Here is a 15,575-nt window from a genome sequence, read left to right on the forward strand (position 1 = left end):
GAGATCTGTTGCCAGGGCTCCCCCTGCTTCTAGGAACACTCTGTATGTGACATGGGAGGCTAGGAGAACCCCTGGAGCTGGAAATCTGTGATTCCAACATTGACAGAGTCAGGCCTGAGCAGTGCAGGAAGATGGCAATTGGAAGATCCTTTTTGTTGCAAAGGTGTATGCAGAGAACTAAGGAAGGGTGAAAGAGTTAGGTGGGGGAAAGGGAGAAAGATTGGGTGGGTGTTTTTGATACAAAGAGATGTCCTGCTTCCTCATCTTTATAATTACTATATGAGTTCCTCCCAGGCAAGATGACCCCTCTGTTGCTCTAGGTGTGACCTTTCAGTAACGCATGTGGTATGATCCATTCAGGCCTGTGCACATCGTTGGAAAAATATCTACTACGAGACAGAGTACATCCTCCCTCATGGCTTCTGCAATATCATCCCACCCAACCTCCAGTCCAATGGTCGAAAACTATTGCCCTGCTATGAAGGTAAGGTGTTTATATTTCTGTCAGAATGGCAAAGTAGGTTTTTCCTTTGTCTCCAAAAATATCTATGATAAACCCTCATTAATACATTTAAAAAAAAAAAAAAAAAAAAAAAAAAAAAGCTCCGCTGACCCGGGGCATAACTTGGCAGAAGGATGATCTTGAATAAAAAGAAAAGTGTCAAGAAGATAATTGGTTTCCATGAGTTACCGTGTGTGGCCATGCGTAACTGATAAAATAATAAAAACTTTTTGGAACAGTATCTTGAGAAAACTATCAACTACCTTATCTGGATGTCACAAGGCATATGACATAGGACAGCCTGTCATACTTGTCTGTCTGTCCAGCATTATTGATTAATAGGAAATGATCACACCCATGTTTAAGAAATATTTTCAGTCTCACATCATTGATAGGAGGGGGATAGAGGGGAGAATTATTGCCTAAAGCCTAGATTTTTAAAATATCAGTGTAACATATTAAAGCAAAGCTGCCTCTTTCAATTTATACTGCTTTGAAAATGTTGTCCAGTGGTGGCTGACGTTTTTTCCAGTGCCTCTCATAATACTGCTGTAGTTCAAAATAGGTTTGGAATGGCATTCAGAGTGAGAGAATTTGTTTGAGTGTTGAACAATAGGCAACTTTACTCATTGTTTGCACTCCAAGTCCTGGGTGCTTTAATTTAATTTTCCAGTTTATAAAAAATAATAATCTTCCCTTGTGTGTTTGTATGTGAATTTATATCCTATTTCATTCTTTAAAGACTTCAAAAGACAGCCTCTCCTGAACCACAAGCAATTAACTAAGCCAGATGCACAAGTATGTCATTAGGGAAGATGGGGTATCTACAAGCTTTTGCAATTAGCCCTTGGAGAAGTGTTCAAGAAAACACCTTCTTGGGTTTCCTAGGTCTGTCTTATGCATCTACGCTAATTCTCCCTCCTTCTTCAAGGACTGAGAAAGCGCACGGGTTTGAAGGCCAAGATGGAGTACGGTTGGATGTGGGTGAGATTTCGCTGCCTTTGATTTCTAATGTCAGCAACAGCCAGTGACAGGCTTGCTGCTGACATTAGTAAGTGGGGAGAGTTAAGCCAGTAGACATCTTTGTCAGTTCCTCAGTCCATTGCTAATGGATGTTTCACACTACTTTGGGTTTTTCTCCAAGCCTAGAGATTGTTCAGACCTAGAACAGTGAAGACAAAGCTCTAAGCAAAACTGGCAAATGTAGATAAACTATGTATTGCAGTGTGTGTCTGGAGAATTGTTTAACCCATGTGCTCAGCTGTCACAGTCTGCATTACAAACCCATGCAACTCAGTCTCAAAAAAATCCATGCCCATCTGGAGACAGCAAAAATTTGTGCTTTGAGCAACAGCAAAAGGTTTTCAGGTCCCAAAAATATTCATATGAAACTTGAAAGCTTTTGATTCCATATTCGAATCCACTGCTGCTTCATTTGATTTACAGCAAAATGTGAGGAAGTCATAAAATCCTCCTGTTCTGAATTCTGTCCTGTTTTGTTTGCTTTTCTTCCTGTTGGCAGGATCAGGGTAAGATGTTATACTTAATATTGCAAGATTTGCATTGCATTGCTTAACTTTTATTACCACTCACATGCCCAGAATCACTTCCAGTGTTTCTTCTGAACCCTGGTCAGAACCCTGGTGTTCTTTTAAAAGCTGTCAGTCTGAAATAATTGGAGAGAGGTGGCTCCTGGAAGAGAAGGTCGTTTGATTTTCTGTGCGTCATGGCTTCAGAGTGAAACCGTTGCAAGTCTGACAGGTTATTTGCCAGGAATTGCTAAAAAAATAAAATGTATCTGTGAAGCAGCCAGTGGAAAATTGGCAGTTTTGGTGCACTATGATATTGGCTTAATTTCATTCCATGCTAGAACGAAAATTGGAGGTTTGGGATTGATTTGTTCGTTCCACTATCAGGCATCAAGTCACACAGTATCACTGGGTGTGACTGAGTTTGCATCTTATTTACCTTTGTGACTTTCATGTTTCAAACAAGTTATTTAGTTAATTCTTCAAACAGAAGGTATTACTGTGATCAGTCATTGAGAAGGATTAACTGGAACCCTCCCTTCTGATGGTTCTCGGGGTTTTTTTTTTGTTTGTTTTTTTTAAACTTACCCCTTCAGAAAGCAAAAGGGAAAAAATCCTCCTTCAGTGAAAATCTGGGTTAGGAGCAGCACAGCCAAACTGAAGGAAAGAAATCAAGAGTTTGGTAGAAATAATACATGCATAATGTAACTAAACTCATGCATCCGACAAAGTGGGTTTCTGCCCACGAGAGCTTATGCCCAGATAAATTTGTTAGTCTTTAAGGTGCCACAGGTCTCTTGCTATTAATGTAACTAATGTAGTTCTAGAACAGTGTTTCTCAATTAAATTTGGCCACAGAACCCTTTTGATCTCGATAAATAATTGCGGAACCCCCCAAACTCTTAACAGTATTTTTACATATGGGGCCAAAAAAAATGTCGAAATAAACAAATTATATACCAGCGTTTCTCAATTAAATTACACTCATACTCGATACCCTCCGCCGAAAAATCCGGGACATCTTCCCTTTTTCAGCGGTGCGGAGAACAGCTGCTCTCGGCCGCACAATGTCACTTTCTCGTGGAACCCTAACAGTGTTCCCGCGGAACCCTAACAGTGTTCCCGTGGAACCCCAATTGAGAAACATTGTTCTAGAATAAGGGCCTCTTCCCACAAACTCTTGCTGTTAGGTGCAGTGCTTGAAGACAGGAATACTCATGGTTGAAAGCATCATTCCAATTTTATAGCACCTATTTGTAGGATCAAGCTCTGGGACTTCAGTTCTAATTATGAAGAACAGGGTAAGATACAATTCTGTAGCTTGTATTGCAAATACTGTACTGCCTATAATTAGAGAAATCTAACTGCCGTACATGGAAAAGACATTTATTTAACGTATGTTATGTGTATTGCCATATAATACAGATTTAATAATTAAAAACAAAAAAGGAAATGGAAACTTCCTTATTGGAGTGCAGTTATAAAACAAGATAGTAGTCTTGATGTGTCTTATTCTTCTTCTCCAGTCTCCCTGAAACAGCTGACAGAAATCTGGATGCTGTTGTGAGCTAATGAGAGCAGCAGAAGGCCTGATAGTTAAGTGGAATCTTTCTGGCTAGGAGCTAATCTGATTTGTATGAACTGAAGTGCTTTGTGGGGCACAGAGCTAAGGTCTTCCAAGCTATATGCTCACTTGATTGTCTTTGGTTTTAATGGCTGCCAAATGTGGCTTACAAGGAAATTAGGAACCCAGCCATCCTGTCCCCCAACTCACTTAATGGGCAGAGATAAAGGGCGGCTGCTGCTACTACAAGAGACAGTTTAACAGAGGTGGAGACAGATAAATGACATGGTTTCCTAGTTCCGTGGTGTAAAGATCAGAGGGGGGGGGGGAGAGGTGGGAAACATAAACAATAATCATTTCTGGTGGCTAGAGAATAGGGGAACTGTACCCATCCCCACTCGATCCATCCGAAGGAATAGAGAGATTTCCCCTCGGAGACATAGAATGGCCAGCCAATAGGTTTTCTGAGTGCCATGCTCTGATCCCCCTGGCTTTGTGGTATAAACTCAATACCACGGTGTTAGGCCATAAAGACAACTATCATTTCTTCCCAATGTGGTGAAATGCTGCAACACAGGAAAGAAGAGGTTGGGATTAAATATGTTGTCTTTGGCTTCCAGTGCAAATGACTGAGAACACATCCCAGCTATCTGTGTCGCTTTAATCTGTCAAGCCATGATATGTAACAAAGCCTTTTATTGTTTTTTTTGGAGCTGATGCTTTTAAGCAATACTTTGTTTTATTGAATTGGGGGGGGCGGGTGAGTTCCTCACCCAGCTCTTTTTAGTTGTGATTTAAAAGAGAGAAGAGGACTGCTCAGTGTGCTTTCTGATAAGCCCTGACGTGTTTGTTGCATATCTTTTCTTTTGCTTCTTGTTTGATCTTGAGTATTTTGATTGAGGCTTTTCAAAGGGGACGTAGGTACGTGAATCCCATTGAAAAATCAGCCTAACACTCTCCTTTGTGCCCCTTGAATATCCCCCCTTAGTGAATTTAACTACTCCTGCTTCATGCAAGCAGGCACTGAGCAAGCTTCCCTGCCCAGCTCTGTAAATATTTATTAATTCTATAGCACTATATAAGGGTGCACAGTGCTTTACAGATGAATGAGAGGTTTGTAGAGGCTTACAGCTGAAGAGTCTGATCCTGCAAACAGTTATTTCATGTGACTGGGAAGATGGACATAAGAGCAGGGCTGAAATGCAGTTATCCTACCCGCAAGTGAATCCCCCGACCTCCCAGGGTAATTCTCATGCTTTTTGTGACTCAGTGAATATTTTATTTATAGAAATTGGAACAGGAGAGATTGAGTGAGAGACTGCCCAGAATACTGCATGGCCCAGTGGTTAGGACACTCACCTGCAATGTCAGAGATCCAACCTTGGATCCTTGCTCTGAATCAGGCAGAGTGGGGATTTGAACCCATGTCTCCCATATTCCAGGTGAGTGCCCTAAGTATAAGAGGGGCTGCAGCGCTGCTACTCCTTCCTCTTGTTTTGTGAATGGCCCTTAAGTCCCCTTGTGAATGTAACACAAAAATATTTTTTTTGTTCAAAATGATTCAGTGAATTCATGTCACAGTCAGTAGTAGTTTTCGGCTAATCCAAATTTTTTGTTTTTCAGCAAATAAACTATTGGCCTGAAACATTTCACTCAGCTGTAGTGACAAGCACACGTGGAAGTGAGGGAAAACACCCCATCATATCAAATTTGTCATACAATATAATTATATTTTAACATTTCTTATGTCATGGTCTTTTGAAATCTTGAACCAGCAGTAGCAAGATAGCACTGGCCTCTCTTGTTCTCCCTACACTAGTTAAGCAGAGGGAGCAGGGAAGCAGAGACACAAGATCTCTGATGCTTGAACATGTCCCTGCAGGGTTATGAATACAGGAAGGAAATTTTGAGCTGGATCCTGGATGAAATGGGGAGGCACTGGAGCATTCTGAGGCTAAGGTGTCATGGTTGAGCTTCTCTTTGTATGTGGGGAGGCAGGCAGCAGCGTTTTGCACATGCTGAAGTCTGAGATTTGCGGGGTGGGGAGACCACAGAGAAGGCAGTTTCAATAGCCAAGGCAAGAGGAGATAAAGGCTTCTATGAGGGTCGCAGATACAGTGATAGCAAGGCAGTTGCATTTACTACCAGTGCTTCATAGATGGCAACAGACGGGGATTGCAGACAAGCTGTCCTAGGGGGAGGGGTGACCTATAGAAGAAGAATGGCTTTGGAGTTCAGGCATTGGACTGCACATTCGGAGACCTGGGCGCTATTCTCAGGTGTGCCACTGACTTCCTCAGTCTGTGTGTCAGCCATATGGGATGTGTCTACATTACAGTGAGGCATGTGCCTCTCTGCCTGTGTAGGTACATGTGCTAGCTCCGCTTGAGTTAGCGCACTAAGAAGAGCAGTGTGGCTGGTGTGGTATGGGCAGAAGTATAGGTTAACCTCCTGAGTACAAGCCTGCCTTAGCTTGGGTGGCTGGCCAATGCTACCACTTGTACCACAATGTCCACACTGCTAATTTTAACTCTTCTGGAGCTGATGCATGTCTGTTTACCAGCTGTGGGAGGCACACTTCCAGCTGCAGTGTAGATGTGCCTTGGGTCTCCATACTTCAGTTATCCTTCTTTCAGACGTGGCTTATATTACCTTATCTCACAGGGATGTTGTGAAGATAAGTTGATCTTCCTGTGTGAAGGTGCTAAGATATCACGATGGGGTGGGGACATGATACAAGTATGAGGGTAGGTAGAAGAGAAGACATGGCTTTGTGCACTACAAGGCTACTGTTATGGAATTGTCCAAATCAGTCTGTTTTTGAACCCACTTTATTTTTTCCATGTTACATTGTCGTATGTAGTATTCATTCAAGTTAAACTGCTTTAATGCACACCTTTCATTCACAACAGCCAATCTAACAGCATGCTGTGGTTATATACAAACTCAGGAAATTACTTGAATAGGGTGAGTTCCCCAGTGACCACTGATGTAAGGAGAGAATAACCAGTTATTTGTGTAAAATATAGGCTTACTACTTGGACCAGACAGTATTGGCCATATTAGTGACTTGGAAACACTGAACTCTGCACATAACACACAGTTGTACAGTACAGTACATTCCGTTAAAATGTAAGCCTCTGTGGACAGAGACCAACTTGTTGCAAAATCATTTAAATAAAAAACAATCCTACTCCTTCTTAACTGTTTAAAATTAATCTTACATTTTCAGTTCATTCATACAATAATAGGTTCTTCATTTCTGCTCTAATGTTCTATATTGAAGTATATTTATTCATATGTCCAAAAATGTTCATTGCAGGCCAAACTCAGCCCTGGTGCATCTCCATTGACTTCAAGGGATTTGCAACTAAAGCTGAGTGAAACTAATAGTCTATTTGCTGAAAAGTGAAGTTTTGGCTGTTCCGAAATGGTTCATGAATTTGATGCATTCACCAAATAGTTTTTGGCCAATTTTTTTTTCTGGCACTTAGGTGCCATTCACAAAGAAAGGAGGGGGAGGTGCTATCACTATCTTTATAAACATTAGCTCAGTGGTTTGGGCACTCCCTTGGGTTGTGGGAAACCCAGGTTCAATTCTCCCCATTGCTTGATGTAGAGAAGGGATGTGAATTTGGCTCACTTCCCTTTAATAAGAGTACCTTAACCACTCGGCTATGGGATGTTCTTGGGTGGTATGTAGTCACTCACTCTCCTTGCTCTAATGACTATTTTTATATGAAATGGAACAACTTTAACAGGAGAATGGGTCTTCCACAATCGAAGTGAGTGCCCTAACCACTGACCTATAGAGTCATTCTCACTCTGTGGCCCAATTAATCCATAATTATTTATACACAATAGAACATCTTCAACAGGAGACAGTGAGGGTATGTCTACACTGGAGCTGGAAGATGTAATTTCCAGCTCAATTAGGCATATCCATGCTAGCTCTGATCGCACTAGCCTGCTAAAAATAGAAATGTAGCCATGGTGGCATGAGCGGGTCTAGCTGCCTGAGAACATACCAAGAGTCTAGGGCGGTGTCTGGACTAGATCTGGAGACTGGGGCAGCTAGTTTCTTGTGCCGCTGCAGCAATGCTGTGCCCAAAAATCTTTGTGACCTATCAAGAAATCTGCATGCCAAACCTGAGTGACCACATAAATGTATTGCTAAAGCCTTTATCCTTCCTCACCTCATCTTCCTAGTCTACATTCATTTGTTGTCTCTCATTTGTGGTTAGCACCTGATCTTGCAAATGTTTACAATTGATTAAATATCCCATTGAACCCAGTGGGACCTCTTTTGTGGGTAAAATCATTTATGTCCATGGGTGTTTTCAGGATTCAGCCTTTAGATTGTCATAAGATCATTGGTATAGCGAGTTTGAGTGAAATCCTGGCCCCCTTGAAGTCAATGGTAAAACTCCCAGTGATTTCAGTAGATGCAGAATTTTACCCTTTGTCTTTTTAATTGTCCTATAAAGATCAGACCCAGATTCCATTTAAATCAACGAGAGCATGCTTTTGGGTGCTTTCTAAATAATGAAAAGCAAGTAACATTGTTAAACCCATGGCAGATTGGACATAATAGAGAAGAAGTTGAAAAAGGAGAAAATATTAGAACTGGAAATATTATGTGTTTTAATTGACTTTCATCTTCTGCTGTGCTATTGGGACTAATAATATCATTGTCTGCCTGAAATATTGTAATTTAATTTTTAATTCCAACACTTGGCAATTATTTTTAAAGCTAAATTGTACTATCTGTCTTGAAGAATATGTTTACACCATGACCAAATATATTAGTTTTATAGTGAAATAAAACATTTGTTTCTCTCTCAAAATGTCAACAGGACTTGCATGCAGCAGTTGTCATAGCTCCTTAACAGGAAAACATGGAGGTTGGCTCTGTTTAAAAAAAAAAAAAAGAAAAAAAAAAGAATCTTTATCTATTCTTCGAAATGAAGGGATAATCCAATTTTTAAAAGTTTGAGGCTAAGGCTAAGTTTACACTGATGGTGGCAAAATCGCCGCCGCCAGATCGATTTTTCAGGATCGATTGAGCGGTCAGTGAGACTGAGTAAGTCCACCCCCTCAAATAGCGTCGGCTCAGCGCAGTGTGAACAGTGCGCAGAAGGGAAGCTGAGCAGTTGACGTCAGGGCTGGTTCACACTGACCGCGCGATTCGGAAGCAGTTGACAGGAGTTACGCAAACTACGCAGAGTAGTTTGCGTAACTGACGTCGACTGCTCAGTTTCCCTTCTGCGTACTGTTCTTACTGTGCTGAGCCGACGGGAACAGCATTCCCGTCGACTCTGCGCTATGCTACTTGAGGGGGTGGACTTACTCAGTCGACTTCCTGATCGATTGAGCAGGTCTCACTGACTGCTCAATCGATCAAGAAAGATCGATCTGGTGACGGCGATTTTGCCGCTGTCAGTGTAAACATAGCTTTACTCTGCGTAGTTTGCATAACTCCCGTCGACTCACATTGACCGCGCGATTTGGTGGCAACCAGCCCTCAGAAGGGATTAATGAGTAGAACTGGGTGGGAAATGGTTTTCTTGTGTCATGAATATTTTTAGGACTTCAAAATTTTACTGTTCTTCGTCAAGACAAAACAGAGACCTTTCACTCATTTGCGAGGTTGGAGCCCAAGAATGAAGCCTCTGCTGTGAAAGAGGAAGAGCAGCAACTTTAAACCTAGGTTTCCGACATCCCAGGTCAATGCTGTAACCACCAGGCTACTAGCTATTCTGCAGTGGATCTTGAACAGCTCCAATAGTTGCTGTCTTAAACTCTGAGCCTGAAAGATGCACCTGACCCAACATAGTACCCCACAGACTTCAGCAAGGCACTGTGTGGATCCAAGGGTTATCTACACATGTGTTGCACCATTAGGATCAGGGCTGTACTTTGCATTGATTATGCTATCAGACCTGTCACTCTCAGCATTAGATGCAATTTTAAAAATTCTGAAAAATTGACATAGCTGTCAGCTGTTACAAAATAATGTATTCATTTACATAGTCAACTTTTTAGACCTTACATGTTTTTACTAATGTGAAATGCTAAAGTAATTATTGTGCTGAGATGTTAGATGGGGTGAGTTCTGAGTTAGTACAGAGAATTCTCTCTCTGTATCTGGCTGGTGAGTCTTGCCCCACATGCTCAGGGTTTAGCTGGCCGTCATATTTGGGGTCGGGAAGGAATTTTCCCCCAGGGCAGATTTTCAGAGGCCTTGGGGGTTTTTCGCCTTTCTCTGCAGCATGAGGGCATGTGTCACTTGCTGATAGATTCTCTGTACCTTGAAGTTTTTTAAATCATTATTTGAAGACTTGAATAACTCAATCGTAGGTTAGGGATCTGTGGCCTGTGTTGTGCGGGATGTCAGACTAGATGATCATAATGGTCCCTTCTGACCTTAAAGTCTGAGTCTAGTTTTGTCACTATTTCCTTTAGTACATGTTTTAATAAATGTTTCCACAAAGAGACCAGTGGTTTGTCCTTTTGTTTTTCGGAATAATAACGCAAAGCATGAGGAACTGATTTAGTTCTAATGGGGTAACATGCTAAGCAATTCCATGTAAATTCCTTTGTAATTTAGCAAGGAGTTAATGGTTACTTATTGTAAAGTGTTACCAGCCTGTATGGTGAACATTTTAGAAACTGAATTACTCTGTTTTCCTCGAGTCCCCTTTATCCATAGGAAGATGTTGTAATATGCAGGAAGTGGCAATATGTTGCAATTGCGCACTCATTGGTGTGGTAAAGCTTGGAAAATAAAGCTCAGAAAACAGATGTGCCCACACAGCAGAATTTGGATCCAGATCTGGGTTTCAAGCACTCCAAAGTTCAAGATGTTTGGATGCAAGGTTTTGGTTTTGGTTTGGCCCATTATAAAGATTCTGCTTAGGATTTTGAGAATGTGGGGAAGTTTGTTTCAGGAGATATGGTTCCTCTTTGTCTCTAGAAAATAAGTGGAGAGTGTTTTGAATAGAATAAAAAGGGGATAGATTGATTTTTAGCAATAAGAGGCGTTGGTACAGCAATAAATGCTTCCTATGGACCAGGAGGAGAGCGAGGAGTTTTGCAGTTCAAGTTGGAGATTGAAGGAGAGGAGTTGGCGAGTGTGGGGCGAGGAGCTCCAAGATGAGCCTGCTGAAGAACATGTACAGATCGAAGAAGCACTCTGTGTTCTTCAGGAATCCTGCCTCTGATTCAGAGGCTGAACAGTAATCAGAACTAGTAGAGAGGAGGAATTTTTGTCTGGCCACCTATGCAGCTGATTGGTTTATCTAGTAGGAAGGACTACTTCCTTTGGAATTGTCTCATACTTTACAGGTGATCTGAGCTCTTTCTGCTGTGAAGCACGAACAGGCAGCCATTTTAGATTCCATTTCTCTCAAGCAAAGGTAGAGGCCAAGTACATGTAGTTAACTGTGCAGTGATAGCTGTCCCATAGGTAGGGTTGTCTTACAGAGCTCAGTTTTAAGAGGAGTTAAACCTTGACAGTGACCTGAGCAGTGTTAAGGCAGAATAACTCCCCAGATATATGGAACGTGTGACAGTCAGCGTGATGCATGATTGATCTATTGATCTAAAAGCACATGAGGTCAATGTTAAGGTTTTGTGTTCGGGTGCAAGTTTGGTGAATTTGGGATACATGTTTTTTGGTATCTGTTGGTGTTGGAAATGAAATCTTATGAAGGTTGAAGTGTTATCAGTAGCATTGTAGGCAATATGAAGGTGGAAATGAATGCAGAGGGCTTTCTTCCATTCTTTTACTGTTTTGGGTGGGTGGAGTATGTCCTGCCATAATCTTAAGTGCCACTAATCTAGCTTTTATTTCCTAATAAGACTGGGAGGAGGGCTGTTGTGATTTGTTTGGTTTGCTGAATATACCAGTATTATAATATTTCACACTTATATAGTACCTCTTCACCATGGAGCTGAAAACACTTTATAAATACTAAGCTTCACCAAACTACAATGCATAAAACTACACCATTGTGTTATAGTTAAGTATTACTATACCTATTTTACAGATGGAAAAACTGATGCTTAGGAGAGGTTTAACTGACTTGTCTAAGGCCACACAGTAAGTGAATGACTGATCTTGAGAGAGAATTCAAGAGTCCTAGTCCCTTCTTGTAACCATTAGCCAATGTTTACAGCAATGTAGCTGGACAGTGCAGGTGGAATAGAAGAGAATGTAGTGCTTTAAACAACATTTGTTATAATTTAACAGGCAACATTGTTGCTGCTCATATATCACTAAAACCTACAGTGTTCAATTTCTGGGTCCATTTCCTTGCCCTCTTGCTATTATTCTGCCATGCCTGTCCTGTCACTGTCAGTGAAAGTTTGTAGTCATATTTGATCAAAAATGGGATTTTTTTTGTTGCTGCTGTTCCTTTTCAGCAAAGACAGGTCAACTGTAAGTTTTGGCAATGTTCACATACCATAGAAGAGAGGCCTACATTTCTGAGGTTCACTGAATTCCTGAGATTTTCCTCCTTTGGCTCCAGTTTAGGAGTCCTTTGTGGCTCAGCACTTGGCGGCACATGTGGAATGAAGTAAGGAAGTTCTTCAAACTGTGAGTTGCACTCAGCTGGCACGGACTGACGTGACTGTGATTTGTTTTCTTCCTCCCCCACCTCCGATCTAGAGTATAAGAAGAAATACGGTGAGGAGCATGGCTCGTGTCAGGCTGGAATAGCAGGCTTCTTCACTGAGGTGGGTAATGGCAGTTTTGATAAGTTCAAGTCTGCAGATACATTTTCTTGCTTATTTTGCCATGTGCACTGAGAAGGAGTGTGGAAATAGAAACATGCCTTTGGCTGCACTGTATTCATTTAGCATATTTCCTTTTATAATGTTCTGACTTCAATAAGGCAGCAAATAAACACCCATCTTTTACACTGTCTCTCCTCCCACAGTCCTGGAAATGCGTCGTCATGAAGTCTCGTACATTGCATAATACATATGAAGTGATTCACACAGGAATGGATTTATACTTAAATACCCCCAGGGAAGAATGAATGAACTTTGAAGACTATCCTGAGGGAATATTTTTATTATATAGGTCCCACAGCCTGTCTCTGGATTTACTCTTTATTTACTCTCTCAAATTTTGATTTAAAATATTCCTCCATGAAGTAAATGGTTTTTAATAGTCCTTAAAAAACGCACTGTTTTCTGATGGTTTATCCATTCTTGCTGTCTTAAAAAGGCGGATGGCAGAACTGCTGTTGTGGAATGTTTTTTTCAGAACTGTGGGTGGGCAATTATATAAATGCTGGATCAAATTAATCCTTGATGTAACACCATTGATCTCACTTCAATTACATCAGGGATGAATTCAGTTAATTTTTTCTGTAGTGAAATTTTTTTGATCTATCAAAAAATCACACAGGTTTTACCCTACATTTCTCAGTAGCATTCATGTCAAACAGAAACTATCTTCTCCTAATCGTATACCCATCTTTTTTCGGTTTCTTCATTTTTTTCTATTCTTTTTAAAGCCAAAGATATTCTGAAGGAAAGAGTCTATTTCTCTATTCATACATGATTCAGTAAGAGCCGTGTCCTATAACCCTTACTCACTTGAGTTAGTCCCTACTCATTAGGATAGCTCTGTTAGTATTAGTGGGCTACTTGTGTGAGCAAATATTGCATGATTAACGTTCAAGGTATCAAAATAGATTTTACCTGTCATGATCTAGAATATTGATCTTTGCTACATGTTTAGAAAGAAGAAAACAAATATTAGGCCAAAATTTTCAAAAGTGACTAGTGATTTTTGGATGCCCAATTTGAGATATTTTAAAAAGAGGCCTGAGGTGCAGAGAATGGATGTCCTGCACATTCTGAAACTCAGGTCCCTTCAAGTTGTCTTAAGATGAGCATATAACATGCGAACTCACATGTGAAAATCCTGGCCTTAGTGACTAATGATAATTATTTACATTGATAGAATATCAGATATAGACCCTGAGCTGAAAAATTCAGACCTGGGATGAAACTTTTCTGAAGGTTCAGTGTTTCATCCAGTAGTGGAATGTCTGTGATTTCTGGTGATGCACTGAAAAATGGAGGGATAGCATGATTATTAAGTTCATTTAGTGAAATATTGTAGATAAATTAAGCCCATATTCAATATCCTGTTTGATTAAAGAGGACAGTAGAGGGATGGAATAGAATAGGTTGAATCTGACAAGCAACATAAATTTAGGGTATTCTCTTCAGTTCTCCCCTTTTACTTACATTTTTCTTTCTACTCCAGTCATCCCTATGTCCCTTCTTCCCTGGGTCTGGTTCCTTCATCTTTAAAAGTGGTCAGTGTTTTTCCATTGTGGTTCCTTCGGTGTGTGCTGCTGCCATTAGCTCATGACTCCTGGGCTGTACTAAATCATCTACTTTGGAAGCATTGCTTTCTGTTTAGTGACTGCCAGAAGGTGTAGCTTTGAATCACCAATTCAGAGTGCTTTGGAGAGAATTTAATAGACTCCTAGCAAGAGGAGCAATAGCAGATGCAGTGAGAAAACTTTAGAATTCATGAAAATCAGAAGTGCTGGAGACATTGGAAAAGGAGAAGAAAAGAAAGTAACCACTAAACTGAGAGGGCCAAGTTCTGATGGGAGTCCAAATGACTCCTAGAAAGACAAGAAGAGTCCATGGGTTTAGCTAAACGGTGCGGCAATGCACACCACGGGGGTGTGTAACTTCTAAAGTGTGCTAATGTATTGCGCATTAACTGGTCTGTGTAGATCCTGCTGGTGTGCACTGAAAGTTTCCTACTGCATTTTAACATAGTGCTGCTTCAAACAACACTACAATAAAGCATCCTCGGGAACTGCTAGAGGACACCTGCAGGGTCTACATAGACCAGTTAATGCGCAATACGTTAGCGCGCTTTAGAAACCACACCCCATAGTGCACATTGCCACACTGTGTAGACAAACTCTATGTTGGTGTGACACACGTTTTCTTCTGTCCCCTTAACGTGTATGTCACACCAACGTAGCCTTCCTTAAGATGCCATTAGACTGTTATTTATTTAGAGTCCCTTAGATGCAGAGGTTCTGACTCAGGTGAAATGTAAGTTAGAGCCCCTTCTAAGTTAGACTCCCTTGAAGTTGCTTACACTCTTTTCAGGTTCTTAGAATGCGGCTATCACTGTGGTATCTGTTGTCTAAGCTGGTACAATTTACCTGCCAAGGAGCTGAAAGGAGGTGTAATTTAAACCAGCCTCTTTATGCCTTCTGGTATGGAAGGTAGAGCTCTCCTAGACGCTAGCAGAGTGGGTTTAATTAGTGCTAGGAAGTTCAAGGTAGTGTGAGAGGGGTTTAATTTACACAGCACCATCAAATTTGGCCCAGAGGGTTCATTGTCTTGGTTGGTATAAAAAGAATTAGGGTACGCTGCATGAAAAACTGGAATGAGATAGTAACAAGTAAACCGGGAATGGGTGGCAACCCTTGTGACAATGGCGCTGTGTCTGGTAACAGGAGGCTTGTCAGCAACAGCTGTTTCCTGGTTCGTCTGCACTATCAAGCCCGTTTCTTTTCCCATGCTTTAAACCTCCCTCACCAGCCTAGTTCAAAAGATGTCTTTGAACTTTCAGTGCTCCTGCCTTATGGAGCTTCAGCATGAGCAGGAAATGTAGATAAAGAACTCCTGGGTCAAACAGGCAAGGTCTCCCTCCCCACTCGTGCACTCAGTCCTGCTGATGCTAGTTGTTTCTGCACAGAGAGAATCCATTGTCAAGGGCGCAGCCACGTCCAAGAATAAAACCTGTTGCTAAGTACACCCCTCTATTGAGCTGAGTATTGTAATCCATGTCCTGGTGTATAATCATGACATGCCAGTATTTAGCCTCCCCTGGACTGGAACACTCTAGCACTGGAGGTTATCACCACTCTTCTGGTAATGGATGCTGTGGTACTAGCATGATTACTGAGTTGAAATTTCC

At 41.2% G+C, this 15,575-nt stretch overlaps 1 protein-coding gene across 1 annotated transcript in view; it reads left to right on the forward strand.

Annotated features, from left to right (window-relative positions):
• Positions 1-15,575, forward strand: part of ITGA9 (integrin subunit alpha 9) — a 272,113-nt gene that overhangs the window by 19,481 nt on the left and 237,057 nt on the right. The window contains exons 4-5 of the mRNA XM_067562457.1: positions 361-484; positions 12,270-12,337. Coding sequence (XP_067418558.1) covers positions 361-484; positions 12,270-12,337 — 192 coding nt within the window. The remainder of the gene's footprint in view (positions 1-360; positions 485-12,269; positions 12,338-15,575) is intronic.

Source organism: Emydura macquarii, unplaced genomic scaffold (genome assembly GCF_026122565.2).
Source record: "Emydura macquarii macquarii isolate MOO-44397 ecotype Brisbane River unplaced genomic scaffold, CSIRO-AGI_Emac_v2 contig_2432, whole genome shotgun sequence".
In the NCBI taxonomy this organism is placed as follows: domain Eukaryota; kingdom Metazoa; phylum Chordata; order Testudines; family Chelidae; genus Emydura; species Emydura macquarii.